At 63.4% G+C, this 18,304-nt stretch overlaps 1 protein-coding gene across 3 annotated transcripts in view; it reads right to left on the reverse strand.

The window, feature by feature from the left end:
• Nucleotides 1–1,225: 1,225 nt before the first annotated feature.
• Nucleotides 1,226–18,304, reverse strand: part of MAEA (macrophage erythroblast attacher, E3 ubiquitin ligase) — a 38,652-nt gene continuing 21,573 nt past the window's right edge. The window contains exons 2-10 of one of the 3 annotated variants that reach the window (XM_043573198.1): nt 17,205–17,387; nt 15,070–15,273; nt 10,707–10,829; nt 9,972–10,085; nt 7,286–7,362; nt 6,291–6,399; nt 3,420–3,553; nt 2,561–2,756; nt 1,226–2,015 (exon numbers count right to left, since the gene is read on the reverse strand). In XM_043573198.1, coding sequence (XP_043429133.1) covers nt 1,920–2,015; nt 2,561–2,756; nt 3,420–3,553; nt 6,291–6,399; nt 7,286–7,362; nt 9,972–10,085; nt 10,707–10,829; nt 15,070–15,273; nt 17,205–17,387 — 1,236 coding nt within the window. In that variant the 3' untranslated portion in view covers nt 1,226–1,919. The remainder of the gene's footprint in view (nt 2,016–2,560; nt 2,757–3,419; nt 3,554–6,290; nt 6,400–7,285; nt 7,363–9,971; nt 10,086–10,706; nt 10,830–15,069; nt 15,274–17,204; nt 17,388–18,304) is intronic. The other 2 variants (XM_043573199.1, XM_043573200.1) reach the window with 2 other exon arrangements.

Below are 18,304 nucleotides of genomic sequence, written 5' to 3' on the forward strand. Positions count from 1 at the left end.
ATCGCTGACGCCGGGAGCACCGCGGACACCAGGAGGGGCGCCGAGGCCAGGATGACCGCAGATGCCCGGGAGCAACCCCACCGCCCGGGAGGAGCGCCGATACACGCAGGCATGTGGACGCACCTCAGGCACCTGCTGAACGAGCACGGCACGAAGGAGCACCTCGTCTGTCTCCATGTAACCCGAAGGCAAAACTAATCCTTGGTGGTCAAAGCCCGAGTGCTCACTGCACGCAGACAGACGGTGTGGATGGCCTGGAAGAAGGCGGAGGTGCGGCTTCCTGGGGTCTGGGGGTGCATGTGGGCCGCCTGGGCCCGGGGGTTACACCTGCACACACGGTTATCAAACCTGCTCACACCGCTTCCTGAAGATCGCCGTGTTTCAACGGATGCAATTCGTACCTCAGTTAAAACTCCCGTGAGCACAAGGCCGCAAGCCTAGGACTCCAGGGAGGACGCGGAGCAGGTGGGGCGGCCTCGAGGCGGGTGGGTGCGGGCTGGCACCGGCGCCTCCTGCGTTAACGAGCAGGCCGGCACCTCCACGGAGCACCTGAGCGCGTTTGTGCGGCGTCACCCATCACAGCCTGTACGTCCCAGCATAGCGGGGACCAGCCACCCTGCTCCGCCCACCCTGTGGCCGCCCCACGGCTGAGCCACTCTCGCCGTGGATGCGGTCGCTGGAGTGGACCGGAAGGGGCTCCCGGGGTGCGTGGCCACACGCGTGCGTGCACACGCCTTTGGGAAGAAGGAAAGGGGGAGGCGGCACAGGTGGTGGTCAGAGTGCGGCTGGAAGACTGGAGGGCGCGGCAGGGAGGAGCCTCCACCCCACTACTTCGACCCTGCGCTCCGAGCAGGGGCTCTGGAAGAGGCCGCCCACGGCCACGTGTGTGTGCCTGGCGCTCACTGGCAGCATGCCGCCAACGTGTGCCGGCGACTCGGGAGACCCCACTCGGATGGCCCTGCCACCCTTGCCTCCCCGAGCAGAGCAGGCCGACCACCTGCGTGCTGGAGCGGGACTCTGGGATGTGGGCACAAGCGGGCCAGAGCTGCGGGGGCTGCTCCCGGGACCCCGGCCCCACCGGCGGTGCGGCCGCAGACTGGGGGGCCGGGGGGGGGTGCCTGGGGTGAGCAGAAACGAGCAAAGGTCCTGGACTGGGGGCGGCCCGGGGTGAGCAGACAGGAGTGAGGGTACCGGGGTGCACAGCGGCTTCCACCTGACACAGACGTAAGAAATAGAAAGCCCTTTTATTAACATGTTGTACATTTACAGTTTATTAGCTAATCAACATCGACATGCAAAAATAAGCGCTAAGTACAAACCTCTACGGCATGGTTTCGTGTAAACTACAATGGTTCGTTGGATTTGGAAAGTCACCGGTGGTTACTTCAACTGAACTACTAGCTTCTGTAACGAACAGCGTTACGTCTACAGTTACGGAGCCATCGGCAAGGCCTCTGCAGAACTCGGTCCAGTGGATCTCCACGTGAATACATTCTCAAGCAGGAAATAAGGCGGCACGAATGACGTGACATTGAACCTAGCACACCCTAACCCCGCCCCGGCGCGCGGTCCTGGTGCCTCCGGGCACCTCTCCGGGCCCAGGCTCAGGCCCCGGGGCTCGGCGGGCGGAGACAGGGTCCGGGGCGCGGAAAAACAACCGACTCCTGTTTCCGAAGAGGCCGAGAAGGTCTCTCTCTTTGTAAGGGGAAGGCGGCCAGGAGCTCGCGCGCGCGCTCCGGAGTCCTACCAGCGGAGAGGCTGTCCCCAAGCACACGCGTGCTGATCCGACTCCTCTCCTCTTAGGGGGCCCATCGTCGCTCACTGATCTTTGGTCGCAAGAAACAGAAACGCAGGCGGGCAGGGGCGCAGGGGCGCGGGGGCCCGGGGGCCCAGGGGCCCGGGGCGCAGGGCGGCCCGGCCTACATGATGTACACTTTCTCGGCTTGTGAGAAGTGGAACACTTCTTTGGTCCTCGGGCACACGACTTTGTCATCTTGACGGATGGACAGCAGAGACTGAAAGACAACGGGCCGCACGTGAGCATGTAGACGGGCGCGCCCACCACCTCCCGCTGCGGGAGAGCTCCGCTCCCCTTGAGCCCTGCCCGCGAACCCCTGACCCTGCAGCTTTCTCTGGGGGCAGCGCGGGGCCGAGACGTCCGCACCTGGCGCAGAGCACCTGGCGCAGAGCACCTGGCGCAGAGCACCTGGCGCAGAGCACCTGGCGCAGAGCACCTGGCGCAGAGCACGCGGAAGGCCAGGCGCGCCGCCGCCCCTAGCCCCTCCCAGGCCCCATGCCTCCCACTTCCAGCGCCACCTCGACCCTCCCGCGGCCCCTCCAGGCCCCGCTCCTCCACTACCCGAGCCCCTTTCCAGGGCCCTCCCCCCTTCCCGCCCCCCACCCCCTCCCTGCCTCTTACCCACTCCCCTTCCCAGGCTCCCCCTCCTCCAGGGCCCTTCCCCCTCCAGGGCCCTTCCCCTCCCCACCCCCTCCCGGGACCCTCCTCCGGCCCTCCCCTCCACGCCCCGCCCCAGCCCCGCCCCTCGGCCCCGCCCCTCACGTTGTAGCCGTAGACGTAGCCGTTGGGCAGCATCATGGGCGGGTTGTTCTCGTTCATCACGTCGCCGGAGATCTTGCAGACCAGGCGGGAGTTGGCGCAGTGCGCCATGGGCAGCGGCTGCGCCAGCTTGTTCAGGGAGCGGCTGCACACGGGGCAGTCGGGGCTCTTGGAGCTGCCGTCCTCCTTGTAGCACTGTCTGTGCTCAGGTTAAGGAAGGGGCGCGGGGCGGGAAACCAGCCCAGAGCTCTCTTTCCCGGCAGAGGAAACACTGCATCTGGCGGGGAAACGGCCCCAGCGAGGAGGCCAGAGCACGTCCCGGCCACCCCAGCACGTTCCCACTCACGGCCCTCAGGGCAGGTCCCCTCACACGCAAAAGCAAACGGCCCGGGGTCCCAGGAGGCCCACGCGCTGCACTCGAGAGGGGCCCTCCGGCCTTGGGGCGCTCGGCCGCAGCCCGGGCTCGGACCCGCAGGAGTTGGGAGGGGATGCTCAGGTATCACGCCGGGCAACGGTTCCGCATGGTGAGGGTCCCGGCCGCCAGAAGGCTGCGCACACTGGCGGCCATCCGGTCGGCGTGCGGCGTGCCAGGCAGCGTTTGGGGGCGAGAGAACATAAAGTGTGGCTCCGTGACCGGGTTCCCACAGACCAAGCGGGGCCCCGGGCACGCCCGCACCACCACCCGACTACCTAAGCGGGGCCCCCACAACACAAGCCAAGAGCAGGGGTCTCGGGTTGGGAGGGCCCCAGCCCCCGGCTTTTCCCGGGGGGGGGGGGGGGGTGTGGAGGGAAGCAAGGGCACGGGAACCCCAGGCTCGGAAGGGCGGAGCGGCGCGGGGCCCCTTGCCTGCCAGAAGGATACGGTGTCTTTATCGCCGAGAGGCCAGCCTGCAGCGTCAGGGTGAACACGGAGTTGTTCCCCAGCTGGTGCAGCCGGTAGTTGTCGTACCGGAACTGCTGGATCAGCATTCGCCACCGGGCAGGGTCCAGCAGGTCCTGGAAGAGACAGGGCAGAGCAGTGCTGGGGGCACCCCGGGGCCCACTGCAGTCCCGGGCAACAGAAGGCGGGCCCCCACGAGCCCACAGCCGCCAGCCGGAGAGCGGCACAGCGCGCCCGAAGCCCGGACCCCACGTCTGCCCACAGTGTGTTCTGTGCGGACAGATGATAGAGGGTGCGGGTCCTGTGGCCTCGCGGCAAGAAGGGGACTCGGTGGGTCTAAAGACAGCCGGACACGGATAAAGGCACTGAGGTTCCAGAGGAAAAGTCTCGTTCCAGAAAGGGACTTGCTGGCATGGGACCCAGCAGCCCAGCTCAGGGTGGAGAACCGCAGAACAGAACACCGGGCCTGATGAGCCCGTCTCCAGAGCTTTCCAAGTTCAGAGCCTACAAGAGCAGGGAGGGGAAGGCACACACCAACAGGAGGGAAACCCTGGACGTCAAGCACAAGGGTCAGGGGTCCCGCGTCAAGGCAGAGGCACAGGCAACCGCTGGGTGGGAGCCCCACGGGGAGCCCTAGTCCGGGGCAAATAGCACACTTCACTCCAATGTTAAAAACACGTGTCTTTAATGTTATTTTTACCACAGCAAAGCCCACAGAGGACCAAGCCCACAGTCCAGAGGCTCTGCAAACCCCCCCCCCCCCCCAACAGACCCTTGGCCTCGGGCCACTGGTGTGGCCACCTCTCCGAGACCAGAGCACTTCATCCTGCCTCTCATGTGACCCACTTAGACCTGTGACTTCCTGCCACAAGGGGTCAGGGATGTGCCCCCTCGACACGGCCCCCAGGGCATGCCACCGCCTCAGCACTTCCCTTGACGGCCCGCGCCCCTCCGCTGAGACTGTGCACGTCCCGGCCTTCCTCTCTTGTGCCGCCCAGCCTCCCTGACCCCCGGCCGGCCTTGGCTGTGCACTGGCTGCCGTGGTTTCTCTTCCACGCCGCCAGGATGTCTCCCAGACGGTCAGCCCTCCGGTCCTCAGGCTGCGATGGCAGCACCGGCCCTGCTCCTTCCTGCCGCCGCGAGGCCTCTCCAGGGAGGAGAGTGGGCATGGGCCCCACGGATGCCACCCCGAGCAGGCCTTCTCACGCACTAAGGGCAGGCCCCTTCTGCACTCCTCGCAAACCTCCTCCAGAGCAGGGAAGAGACACGTGATCACGCCCAAGATCTCTGTGAACAGAGGCTGTATCACAGGACATGCCTGACACCTGAGGACTGTGTGCATCCAGTCGGGACAAAGAAGCAGCTTCCAGCAGCCCGGAGAAGGCCTGCGGCCAAGCACTTCAGTCAGTGGGGGCGAGGTCTGCTCTGCTGTGCCCGGGACAGGAGCTGGCGGCCCACAAAACCGCATGGGGCATGTGGGACCTCAGAGCCCAACGTCCAGGCTCAGAGAACAAGGCGGGTTCAGCCCACGGGGAAGGCAGTTCACTTCCCTCCCTCCTGGGGACAGGCTGACAACAGCGAGAGGGAACACCAGGGTCGAGTGCCGTGTCCCTCGCCGTGACAGTGTCGGCAGGTGGACCTCCAGGAGCCACAGGCTCAGGAAGGGAGTGGAGGCAGGGAGCCTCACCGGACCCTGCTGGTGCCACGATCCAGGGCTCCCAGGCGCGAGACTGTGAGGACTAAGCCGCCAAGCCTGTGGGATTGTCCCAGAGCCCAGGCGGACGACGACGGAAAACCGAGGGAGGAGCCGTGCAACGAACACCCAGAACTGGGGCCACAGCTGGGACAGTGTGGACGCGTGACCACACAGAGTCCATGCTGCGGCGATGGGACTGGTCCCACGCCGAGAGCCCCAGTCTTCGTGGAGGGCGAGCGGCTAGGGGGTCAGGAGCGGGACGGCGGCAGGGAGGCCGAGGAAAGGCCAGCCCTGTCAGAGGCGGCAGAGAGTGCGGCGGCTTTGTGCTGCTGTCCTGGAGACCCCGGAGGATGGAGATGTGCGAGGACACTGAGAGTCCGACCGAGGTGGTCTCTAAGCAGAGTCCCATTTACAGTAACACACATGAAGACAAAAATGACTTCAGGGCGGAACTGCCCACCAAAAGAAAGCAGAACTTTATGATCTGGAAACTTCTGTTCGTGTTGCGAAACATGAGAAGGCTGCTCAGAAAGAGCATTAAGGGTCCAGCCAAGCGGCCTTTATAAGGACGCTCGTGTGGGCGTGACCAGACTGATGGCCAAGGGACCCCGACGGGGAGCAGCCACAGGAATGGGGGAAAGTTGCTGGAATCCCCAGATTTTCCAAGACGGGACCGTGAGCGACTCAGCTGTGAACACGTTGACGTTTTTCGAGACAAGAGAAGGAGGAACCCAAAGGCGGATCAAAGATCGCCAGGGCTGCTCCTAGGCTTTGGGGGGTGGGGGGGCACTGCCTGATTTCAAGAGGCCAGACACCCTGTCCCAGCACCCAGCAAAGCCGAGGGGACTGGTTAGCGATGCTGCATGACCACGCCCCGCCCGGACCCCACGTGGACCCACAGAGACCCCGAAGAGAGGACGGAGGTCAGGAAGGACACTGGCAGTGAGGGAGAAAGGTGAGGGGAGCAGGTGACGCGCTCAGAGCCGAAGGGCCTTCTAGGCTGAGACCCCCGTGCGTCGTTCCGATCCAAACTTCTCCCCGGCCAAACAGGAACAAGGTGGGAAAGGGCCTGTTTGGGGTGCTGGCCACACTCTGAACGTGGAAGTGACCACAGACGAAGTCCTCCCAAGCCCTGAGGGCCCACGGGCACGGGTTACCTTGTAGGGCGAGATGTGCGTGTCTGGTGGGAAGGCCAGCATGCCCATGACCTGGCGGACCTCGTCCAGCTGGCTCCCCTCGGCCTGACTGAAATGCTTTCTCGCGTGTCTGGAAAACAACATTTGGGGCCATCTAAGTTTACAGCTTTACCTTTAAGAGTCTGCGCTCACAGTGTATGCCGGAGCCTCAGTGCTGAAGAAGCCCCCTCCTCGTGTGCCCTGGGCCAGGGTCTGCTGGGAGCTCAGCTCAGCAGGGCCCCCTCCTCACGGACACAGGGTCGGAGGTGAGGTTCGAGGCACCGAGCATAGAATCCCACTCAGGGAACAGCCAGAGGCAGCGACCCAGCTGAAAAGGGCACCTGCCCAAACTCTTCCAAGTGACCCTGGCCTACACGAACCCAAAGCCCAGCAACACTAATTGCGCCAGAACGCCCACCGGTCCCCCCCGCCCCCGGCACAGCCCTGGGAGGCCTCAGAGACAGCCCGTCCCCCCGGGTTCTGACTCTCAGGAGACACAGAGCCCACAGGTCGGGCCCCAGGGCTGTGCCTTCCCGCACAGGCCGCACCTGGGGACCCCACGTCCCCGTGCCTGCGTGCCAGCCTCCTTCCCAGAGGACCCCCTCTGCCCTCACGCACGCCCTCGGTCCACCCCCTAAACGGCACATCGCCGCGCCTGAGTGTCCTCCAGCCCGGGGCCGGCACCGTCCCAGGACAGGTGGACACAGCAGAACCCGCGGCCCTGTGCCTACACGGTAAGTCGGCCTCGTGCCGTCAGAACGGTCGTGTGCACCAGACAGGAGGAGCCTGGGTGCCCGGCCCCAGCGTCCTGCTTGGGGACGGGGAGAGAGGCCTCGAGTCACAGGCAGGGCCCAGCCAGTCAGGGCAGGCCTGCTGGACACTCCACGCTTCACCCCCCAGAGCCCAGAAGGCCTGCCCCGTGAAGTCAGGGAGGGAGTCTGCCCCCTGCGGAGACCCGGGAGACCACCTCCACGTACCTCACGGCGTCCAGTCTCTTGTTCTGCCGGATGAGTTCAATGAACTCCTGAATCCTGAGGCTGAATTCCAGGCAGCTCTGGGGGCAAAGACGAGACAAGGCCTGGGTAGCGTCCCCACACAGCCACGCCCACGGGCCGGCCCCGCCTCACGGGCCGCACACCGCACGCCCTGCCGAGGGAGCTTCGAGCCAGCAGGGAGGTGGGACGGACGCCAAAGCTGTAGTTTCAGCTGCAGCCCATGCCTCCCCAGCACGGCGGGAGCAGCCCTGCACCCAGGGGCCCGGGGCCTTGCGTGTGCACCCGTGGGCCAGGCTCGGGGATGGCGGGACAGGCACCCCCTGAGGGCGAGGATGCCGGAGGCTGAGGGTTCGGAGGGCCCGTGGCACGACTTCCCGTGTGTGTGAAGTGACCCCATGAAGACAAGTTTCCAGCCCCTTCACAATCCCGGCTGCTTCATCGACACAAAGGCGTCAGCGTGTGGGCACGCTGTCACAGCCTTCTCCTAGCCCAGCTGCATTTCCCAGCCTCGGCCCCGGGGACCTGGCCTCAGGATCCCGTGTGGCACTGTCCACCTCAACCTGCTCCCCACGTGAGGCCCCAACACCCGGTTGGGAGAGGCTGAGAGGTGGTGTCTCGCAGGGGAGCAGAAGCAGGAGCGCCAAGCGGGGAGCAGGGGAGAGAACCCAGGTCCCCGAGCAGGGACACGGGTGAGGACCCTTGGGGTGGGGTGGGGGTGGGGACAGTGCACAGGGACGCCGGGGACACGTGTTCCAGGCAGAGAAAGAGCCAGTTCAGAGGCCCTGGGGAGGGCGGGGGTGCCGGGATTTGCAGAGGGCACAGGGGGCGCGAGGTCTGGGGCAGCAGTGGCCGGTGGGCCTCGTGGGGCAGCGAGGGGCAGCTGACAGGGTGCGGCACCAGCACGGTCATTTGTGTGGAAGCCCAAACGCTAACTCTGAAATCTCAACAATGCCGGTCCAATTTGGGTTCAAACTCTGACTGGGGACGGGTGAAGGCAGGCAAAATTAACTTCTGTGACCTAAGTTGAAAATCTGGATTATTCTACGAAAGTAGTAATTTAAACTATAGGATCTTTGTGGTTTCAGAAAACGCTCAGTATTTCCAACCAGAAACAGAATAAGCGGAGTTAACGGGATAGGAAAATCTCTGGGTTTTCCACGATTTGTCACTCCGTCTTCTGTCGTACCTGGATCGCAGGGTGGTGCGGACAGAGTTCTACGTGGTGAGCCAGTCAGCCAGCCCCAAGTGTCTCAACCGTAACTCGAGTCTACCAGTCACGTGGACTTTTCCCACCCGGGAACGTGCCTCCGAACGTGCACACGGACATTCTGACGAAGGGTCTCAGCCGGACCCCTGCGAGGGCGCCTCCAGGGACACGAGGGCAGAGCACCGGCTGACGGGACCTACCTTGGGGCCCGCCAGGCCGTCGGAGGCACAGGTGCCGAGAACCACCTACCTGGTGCCCAACACGTCCACAACACAGGTGCTCGGGGCAAGCGGTTTCCCCGCCCTCACCCCACCTCCCCTGCCCTCTGCACCAAGGCAGCGGTCCGTCCTGGCCCCCAAATGGATGGAGCAGATGCCACGTGCTGAGTGGCGGGCCCGGCACCAACTGTAAACAGAAAGGTGGTCCCACCCGCAATGACGCGCTCCCTTCCGAGGTCAGACCAGCAGAAGCCAAGGGGGGGAGCCCGGGGGGGGGGGGGGGGGGGGGGGGGAGATGCCCTGCCTGCCTCCCCAGGGCGGCCGACGATCACCGCTCTGGGCTCAGGGGATGCCAGGAGCTCTAACAACAGGGGGGAGCCACCAGGCGGATGTCCCGGGTGAGAGCGCCACGGCGCGTTCCACGACAGCTCCTATGACTGCACGTGCGGACGCGTTCGAGGATTTTTAACGGCTCTGCTCTCGCAGCTCACCTTCCAGTCTCACCGGCAAATACAAACGAACTGGAAGTCGGGTGCCCAGACTCCAGCATGAGACAGCACGATTCTAGGCGATCGTGCCAAGCACCCACGGCTGAATTACGTCCCTCGCGTGCTACCTGGGGGGGGGCCTGGCGCCTTCACGGTTGTGACTCCACCGGCTTTCCGGACACGCAGCCCGTGTGCTGCCGCTCCGATTGCCCTGAAGCGTCTGGACCCCAGAGTCAACAGACGCGCACTCGGCACCCCCATCGGGAAACTCGGGTCTCAAATCTGTTTTCTGGCCGAGGGCCTCTGACTGCTCCGAGGGGTTTGCTGTGGTCCAGCACGGCCCCTCCCCGGCCTGCGCGTGTGAGCGCACGCGTGTACCCACACATACGTGCGCTGCGGGTACTTCGCTGCTGTACCCTGTTCGGCCGGCACTTCGTAACAAGCCTGTCTTCACGCCCAACGCACTTCGGGGTGGCTGTCCACGTGCTTTCCAGCGCACGGGCCGGTGACAAGAAGCCGCCAGCCGCGGACTCGGCCGCCTGCCCACCCGCCCTCCCCCACAGTGGCTGTGAGGCCCCGCCTGAGACCCGGCCCAGGGGCACGTGCCCTGGCCAAGCAGCAGTGTTGTCTGGAGGCATCGGGGCTTGCAGAAACTGGCTGTCAGGACGGGAAGCCTACGTTCCTTCTGGCCTGGTTCCCACCGTGTGGCACAGCTGTGGGGGCTGGAGCAGGAGCGCAGGGTAAGTGTTACATACCAATTCTGGCTTTCCTTTTATGGTTTCCATACCAAGATCCTCACTCTCTTTAGGGGAGCCACTGGCCACTCTACTTTTCCGTCCCGTCTTCGCGTCGTGCTCGCTTTGGCGGCCCTGAGTGGCAGAGAGCGTCACCCTTGGCTGGTGACTATATGCACACGACAAGCTCAACCGGGGAGAGGTTAAAGGCGCTCGGTTTAGAAAACAGAAAACAAACAGTTTTTCTAACGGAGGCAGGGGAAGGTTAATAGAAGTTAAACATTTCTGCAAGCCCCATGGTGACAACACCTTTCAGTAAGCACGTTTAAATTCTGCAATTTAAGTGTCCATTTTTTAAGCTGCTTGTATTGTAGCTCTCCAGAAAAGCTCTCAAGAAAACCTAGCACTTAGCACCTTGGCAGGTGGACAACGCTTCCCGGCGGGGCTCTCCTGTACCGGTGACTGAGGGGCTGGGCGAGCCGGAGGGACCCGGCACACGCAGGCAGTCGGCACCTCGCCCCTTCAGAACCTCATGCTCAGGCCATTTGTCAAACCGTAATGCAGAGGGGGTGCACTTTCCAGGGATTTTACCCAAAACCCAAACACCGTGACCAAAAGCGAAACCCCACCCCCCCACCCTACCAACCGGAAGCACAGAACTCTGAACCAACAGGTGAAGCAGCAGCGTTGGTTCCCGCCGGTGCTCGCCCGCAAGCCCCGCCCCGCGCCCGCAAGCCCCGCCCCGCGCCCGCACACCTTCATCTTGCGCAGCCGGGACTTGTTGTCGTGGCACCAGGCCAGGCAGGTGGCGGTCTCGCGCCTCTCCAGGGACTCCTCCACTTCTTTGGCGGTCAGGAACATCTCGATGTTCACTAAGTCCTTAGGGGAGGGTAGCGGCGTGAGCTCCGTGCGCTGGGCTCTGGGACCCCCGCACCCAGGCCCCATGTGCTCCGTGCTCCCTCCGGTTCGGCGGGGCCCAGCCTGGCAGAAGGGCTCGGTCCGAGGCTCTTGTGGGCCGCCTTGGGCCCCGCGGCCCCGGCACAGCGGGCCGAGCACACCAGCCCCAGCACCGGCTGAGCACAGCGGACCCGGCACGCCAACCCCAGCACTGGGCCGAGCACAGCGGCCCGAACACCCCGCCCAAGGCCCGTTCTGCGCCCACATACGGTCTCCCAAGAGCAGCTGTGGGCCCCAAACCAAAGCCCCAGTTTAGAACCCTCCCCCTCCCGGCGGGAACATACGCCTGACCCCACTTCACCCCTTCACAATTAGATCCGAGAATCCATACCCTCATTTGTGGGCTTTTTTTTTCCTCTGAGATTTTAGAGAAGGGGCAGTGAGGGTGGATGAGCAGGGCGGTCTCTGTGTCACCTTTGCTCTTTCCCCTTCTCTGGTGCCTGTGCAATTGGGGAAGCAGCCTACACAGCCGCATCTGCTGCACTCTGGGGGACCTAGGCAGGCCCAGGGACTCGGGGCAAGGACAGCCACTAGCCCCGTCACGTGTCTGCCAGAGTGAAGGAGCCCACGGGGTGCCCGGGGCCTGCACGTCCCCAGCAAGGGGCTGGAGCACCGCCAATGACAAGGATGTGGCCATGCAGGCTGGGAAGAGACAGTGGATGCTTGCACATCACCAAAGGGACAAGCCGTGAGGAAAACGAATGTCAAGCGGGAAGTTTCTCCCCCTTCTGGAATGACCGGAGCAAACACCGTTACTGAAGATCAGTGTCTCGCTAAGCGGAGGGGAAGCGTCCAGCACGAACCCTCGGGGGAGGGTTGACCCACTTGAACTCTCGGGGGAACCGTGCTGCTCTGCATGCCAGTGTCCTGTGGCCAGCAGGCGAGTGCTGGCTGCACACACATCCCGGTGTCCTCAGGCAGGCCTCACACGGAGCCACTTGGCACGGCAAAGTGTGGGACGAGTCCGCTCTCTTGCCATGCTGTCTCCACGTAAGGTCTGCCCTGGGGCCAACCAAGTCAGGAGCTCACCACCGAGCTTCCCAGCCTCGGCAGCCAGGGTCGCACAAGCGGTGTCTGGAGAAGGGAGGACTGTGGCAGAAGACGGGAACTTTCAAGTAAAAGTGACCAAAGCGAAAGCCAGAAACTTTCCTTTCTTTCTGCACGTTAAGAAGTACATCCTGGACAGGGGCCCGGGTGGCTCAGTCGGTGGTTAAGCGTCCGACTCAGTTTGGGCTCAGGTCATGATCTCACAGTGTGTGAATTTGAGCCCCGCCTTGGGATTTTTTTCTGACAGTGCAGAGCCTGCTTGGGATTCTCCTGTTCCTCCTCTCTGCTCCTCCCCTGCTCATGCGTGGGCACTCTCTCTCAAAAATAGATAAACTTCAAAAAAAAAAAAAAAACAGTACGTTACAGCTAACGATGCTGCAGTATCATTAACACCGGATGTTTATCGCAAAAGTAACCAGAAAACATACTAATCAGAGTGCCACCACACAGCGACCCTTGGGCTCAGCCACACCAGGGCCGAGGCCAGCACAGGGACCGCTGGGGCGTGTCGCCGTGGAAGGCAATAGCCAGGCTCGGGCAGAAGAGTAGCTGACCTAAGGACAGGGGTTGTGCCACTGTCGGGGTCGGCGCCCTGGACACGGCCCGTGAGCTCTGCAGGTTTCCGAACGGCAGCTTAACGGAGGGCAGTCTGGGGTGGGTCACCCCAGGGCCGCTTCACCCAAGTCGTCAGGAGCCACTGGACGGATCCCCAAGCTCATGCGGCCGGAGACCCAACCGTGGCTCCCCTGCCCCACGTCCTGACTGCCAAGTTTGGGGTGAGGGCAGGAGCAAGCAGCAGGACAGCAAGCTCGGAGGGGGGCCGGCCCAGTGAGAGGGCTCCGTCCTCACGCAGGGGCGTCGGGAGGGCGAGGTGGGGGGCAGCTAAGACTCCTGCAGTGCTCCCCGGTTCCCGCCCCGCCCCCACCTCGCCCTCCCGACGTGAGCTGACGGGTAAGCGCCGCGCACACACACGCCTCGCACGCTGGTGTTCCTACTTATGAAGCGCGCGAGGGCCAGCACAGCGTCTCAGAGGTTGGCTGTCTTCTTGAGCCACTCCTTCCGCCGTTTCTCTGGCATTTTCTTCTCTCTTTTCTAGAACCTCCCTAACGGGCAAATGCTGGGTCTCCTACACGAGGATCGTCTTTGTCTACTTCCATCTCTGGTTGCGAGTTTCACCCTGAATTCAGAGGCGGTCTCCCCTGCTCGCGTGTCAGGGTCCACCTGTGTGTTTGACCGGTGCAGCCTCTGAGTCTGGATCCTTCACATCTTTCTCCTTCCTGCCCACGGGGTCTCCGAGGTCCACGCGTGGCCCCTGGGTTGGGGGACTCACACCAGAGGCGCCACGCCGGACGGTGGAGGTGGGCCAGCATGCGCAACACGCGTGGAAGCTGGAAACCGTCCCAGACGATCAGGTGCTGGCCCCGCGTGAGAAGCCAGACGGCGCACGAAGACACCCCTGGGGCTGTGCCTCTCCTCCAACACCGAGGCTCCGCGTGGGGCACGCGGCCCCATCCGGGCGGCCCCGGAGCTCTCTCTCCACGGTGTCTTGGGATGGACGGAAGTTAAACGTTAAGGAACCTTGATACACCAGCGTCTTCGCCGGTGACGGCACCCCACTCTGCTGGGAGCCCTCCCCCCACCCAAGGGCATGAGGGTCCTCCTACACTTCCTGCTGCAAACAGCTGCGAGCCTGGGTTCCACCTGGAAATGCTGCAGGGCCCCCTCCATAGGATGTCCACGGTCTGACCACTGCCATCACCGTGAATCACAGTACGGTCCCCCTCTGCCGCCCACAGTCTGTTCTCACAGAGCAACCAGGGTGAGCCTATTAAAGCAATGCCTCCAGGGGCGCCTGGGGGCTCAGTCGGTTGAGCATCTGGCTTCGGCTCAGGTCATGATCTCACGGTCTGTGAGTTCAAGCCCTGCATTGGGCTCTGTGCTGACGGCTCGGAGCCTGGAGCCTGCTTCGCATTCTGTGTCTCCCTCGCTCTCTGCCCCTCCCCCACTCACACTCTGTCTCTGTCTCAAAAAAAAGCAAACATTAAAAAAAAAAGCAATGCCTCCAACTCAACCCCCACCCCCCCACCACGCACACATTTCAGTTGAGGGGAAACCCCAACCGATGAGTTCCGCATACGCTCCGACACCCGCCCCAAATATATGGCAGGTCCCGGGGCCTGGGACCCTCCCCTCATCTCTGCAAGCCCACCCCCACCAACTTTTTTTTTTTTTTTTACTTAATGTTTACTTATTTTGAGGGGGAGCAGGGGAGGAACAGAGAGAACACCAAGCAGGCTCCACCCTCTCAGCACAGAGCCCCACACAAGGCTCAAACCCACCACCGTGAGACCCTGACCCGGGCAGAAATCAGGAGTTGGACTGAGCCACTCAGGTGCCCCCCCAGAAACCAACCTTCTGAAAATCCCCAGTCCTCCTGCCCCTGTGCCCTGTGCGCCCTGTACACATCCTGTTTGACTCATGCCTCTCTCCCCATCAAAGCACACGTTCGGGGCCAGGAGCATTTGGCCACTCCCTCACGGGGCAGGAAGACGGAGGGCGGGGTGTCTGTGAGAAGCCCAACGACCACCGCGGATGCACAGGCCGTGCCAGGCAAACAGGAGGACAGGACGCCCCGACAGTCAGGCACGAGCTGGCTGTACTGGGCAGGGAAGGTCAGGGAAAGAAAAGCGTGGGAGGAACAGGCTCGAGGCACCACTGGGTGCCGCGCAGAGACTGGTGGGTGGGGAGGCGGGTGTGCTATGGACCCCCCACCACGGTAGATGCCGCCCTCGGGAGACCAGAGGGACCGCTGCCCAACGGCAGAGGGGCGGCCCCCAGCTGAACCGGCCCGGAGGCCAGAGAAAGGTGCACACGGCTCCGTGAGGCCCCCGGAAAGGGAGCGAGGGCCCCGCGTGCCAACCTAGATGGCTGCAGACACATCCCGGTGTCCTCGGGCAGGCCTCCCCCGGAGCCGCTTGTCACTTCGGAAGCCGGCCGCGCGGCTCCCGAGCCACCGAAAGGGGAGCGCGAGTGCGTGCGGGTGTCGGCCTCTCTACCCGGAGGGACCTGCCCCGGGGAGCTGGCCCCCGCGGCCCCGCCCCGCGCCCGGGCCCACCTCGATGCCGCTCTGGCGGGCCAGCTTCACGGCCGTGTTGTAGTAGCCGCAGCGCAGCAGGTGCTCCACCATCATGCGGTCCATGCGCTTCCTCTTCCACATGCTGGCCGCCGCGGGCTGGTCGCTGCTGTGCTCCTTGAGGTGCTCGATCCTGCGCTTGCACAGCTTGGCGCTCTCGTCCTCCGCCTGGATGGACTCCACCGCCTGCGACAGACACGCAACGGAGAGGCGCTCGGGACCGGGACCGGGCGGTGGCCAGCCCGCCCCGCCCCCAACACCCGCAAACGCAAACGGGAGGCAAGAACGAAATCCGAGGACGGCAGGGGAGGGGACGGCCCCGGGCCAAAGGGAGGGTCCCACACGCGCCCCGGAGGCAGGTGCGGCTGCATCGTCATTCCCGTCATTCCCGAGAAGGCAAGTCAACACCCATGGCTCTGCGGCCCCCACCTGCTCTTCCGCGACGCGACTTTTTGCCCAACGTGCTCTGCTGCTGTGCTGCCAGACGCGTAGTTTTGAACTCGCCTCCCGGTTAAGTAAACCACCTGTTATGTCACGACTACCTCTCGTGACACTTTGTGCGGCTCCCCAGAAGTGTTACGTGCCGGCGCCGTCCGCGACGGCAGCCGACTCTCGAGCACCACCGATCGTGGCGCCGGTGTCACAGCCGGCTGGCGCTCGTCGGGCACGGTCCGCTCCTCTGCGGCTTCCGCCTGCTGCCAGGGTAGCTGCTAACCCTTTGGAAGTGGTTTTCTTCCTCCTGCCGCTTTTCAGATTTTTCTCTCTTTTCAGTTTCACAATGTGAAATCCTAGGTAGGTCTATTTTTATTTGTCCCATTTAGGGCTCTGACCTGGCGACTCCCACAGTTCTGAAAATCTCAGCCATTCCCCCTGCACCGTCCCTTGGCTTCGGTCAAAGTCTTTGCTCTATTCTCCCAGGCCTCCTACCCTCTTATGCATTTTCGCGTTCTCCTGCTCTCTGTGCTGCATTCTAGATAATTTCTTCACACCTACCTTCCAGTTCACAAATTCTCTCTTTAGCTTGGTCTGACTGTTAAATGTTGAAAAGTCTGTTACGAGCAAACACTTGCGTCTTTCGTCTCAGTTATTATACTTTTAATCTCTCGAAGTTCTGTTTGGTTCGCTTTAAACCCACTCACACTGTACACTTCCCGTCCCCTGTGTCCCCCACGGATGGTCTCAGCTGTCTGTTCTTCAGACGCGGCGGAGTCGGGCCAGGCCCGACAGCCTCCATGCCGTACCCCCCGAAGACCGCGCGGCGTCCACCGTTTCTGCCGTGCCTCGGCCACACGTCCCGTGTGTCTGGTCATCTTACTCGACAGATGTGACGCCCTGACGGAAGCTGTCCCCCGCCCGAGAAGCGCTGCGGTCCGCCTGGCGCCTGGAGGTACCACCGGTGGGGACCGCTGGCACCAAGTTGAAGAGGAGGGGTCGTGGCTCACCTGGCTGTCCCGAAACCGGCCGCGATGTCTGCCCCTGGGGCACCCTCACCTGACAAGCAGGGCTAGCGGGCCCCGGCCAGCAAGGCCCTCAGAGGGCTCACCTGTGTGATGCAGTCCCCAGGGCGGCAGGGGGTCCCGCCCTTCTCTCCTCTTGTCCCCTGCCCTCCGATTCTGGCGATAAACTTTGTCTCGTGAGCCCTTTGACACGTTCAGCGAGATGTTTTACAATAGCTTCTGGTATTTTCCAGGTTGTTCTCGCTGGGCGTAGTGTACACCCTTCCTAGCTCTCCCAGCTTCGTGAGAAACCCGACACAAAGTTCTGAGGTGAGATTCTGGAAGTAAGGAGTCATCTGTCTCCCCATCTGCACCTGGGACACTCTGGTGCCAGGACGACCCGGCCTCACAGGAAGGGGAGCGTGGAACTGGAAGCCGGCCTGCCATTCCCACAGAGGGCGCAGGGCACACACGGCGTGGAGTGGCTCGCCCCTCCCGCACTCTGGCCCTGAAAGCCCACCTCCCCACCTCAGGGCTGCCTGGCCTCTGCCGTGGCCCCGATCCCACAGAAGACGGCCCCTTTTTGGGACAGCCCGGGCACACGGTGAGGCCGGGGCCACGGACCCACGCCGCAGCCCGAGCACCGGGGGGCAGACGGGACGGTCCGGAAGCAACACTCACCTTCCTCTTGAGGACGCTGAGCTTCTCCACCACGCCATCCAGAAGGCTGACCACAGAGTCCACGGCGGGGCAGCCGCTCAACGTCTTCTCCAGCTCGGCCACCACCATGGTGACGTGGCTCGTCTCTCGGTCAATGTTTTTCTGAGCAGCCCGGAAGCGTTTATTCAGCGTTTCATAGGGCACCTAGGGAAGAGAGGCAGCTGGCGTGTGAGCGCCCGCCGTCCTACGCGCGGGACCCCAGACCTCCTTCCTGGTACTTCGTCAGGCAGAAGTCCTAGGCTTCCAGGGGTCTAAACACACGTCTACTACCCACAAAGGGCCTGTGTGAACCGAGGACCATTCGTGTTCCTGGACGAGGACACTAATGTGAGGGTGTGTCGTGTCCCCAAATCCACAGAGGTAGCGCAGCTGCACTCTTTCTGGAGAGCGTTTACGGGTACATTGTGACGAAGTAATCCCCAAGTTCATCCAGAATGACAAACAGTTAAGGAAACGACCAAAAACGCGTAGTGCTGGGGGCTGCAGAGGGCCCATGATGGGCCCGGTGGGGGCAGCGGGGACGTAACAGAGGGGGGTCACGCAGGACGAGGGGGAGGGCGCGCCAGCACCTACGGGAAATCGTGAGCGCACGCGTTTACTACGTGAACCGCCTTCCCCTAATACCCACCAAGGATGGCGTGTCCTTCCAGAGAGAACACCCCTCCCAGCCCTCCTCCCGGCTGCGGGCCCAGCACTTCCCACCCACCGAGGGCCAGCAGTCACTGCAGAAGTCTGTGACAAGCCGCGCCAAGCGCACGCCTTCCCTACAGTGGTGCCGACCACGGGGAAGGATCCGCTCCCAAGGGGCACCGCGCTTGGTGGGGGGGAGCCGGGATTCCCAGGGGCGGAGACGCCAAGGTGACAGCCTAAACCAGAAGGGCCGGACCCGGCCAAGGAGGGCCACGGCAACAGGACTCTTCCCCGGGACCCGGCGAGGCCACCGCCGTCCTGTCCCGGCTGCCACTCCCACCTCGCCTCTGTTGGGCACACAGTGGCAGTGGGCAAACACTCCTGTCCACACCTTGGGTCTTATTGGCCCAAGAGGCGCAACACCACTGGAC

Source organism: Prionailurus bengalensis, chromosome B1 (genome assembly GCF_016509475.1).
Source record: "Prionailurus bengalensis isolate Pbe53 chromosome B1, Fcat_Pben_1.1_paternal_pri, whole genome shotgun sequence".
In the NCBI taxonomy this organism is placed as follows: domain Eukaryota; kingdom Metazoa; phylum Chordata; class Mammalia; order Carnivora; family Felidae; genus Prionailurus; species Prionailurus bengalensis.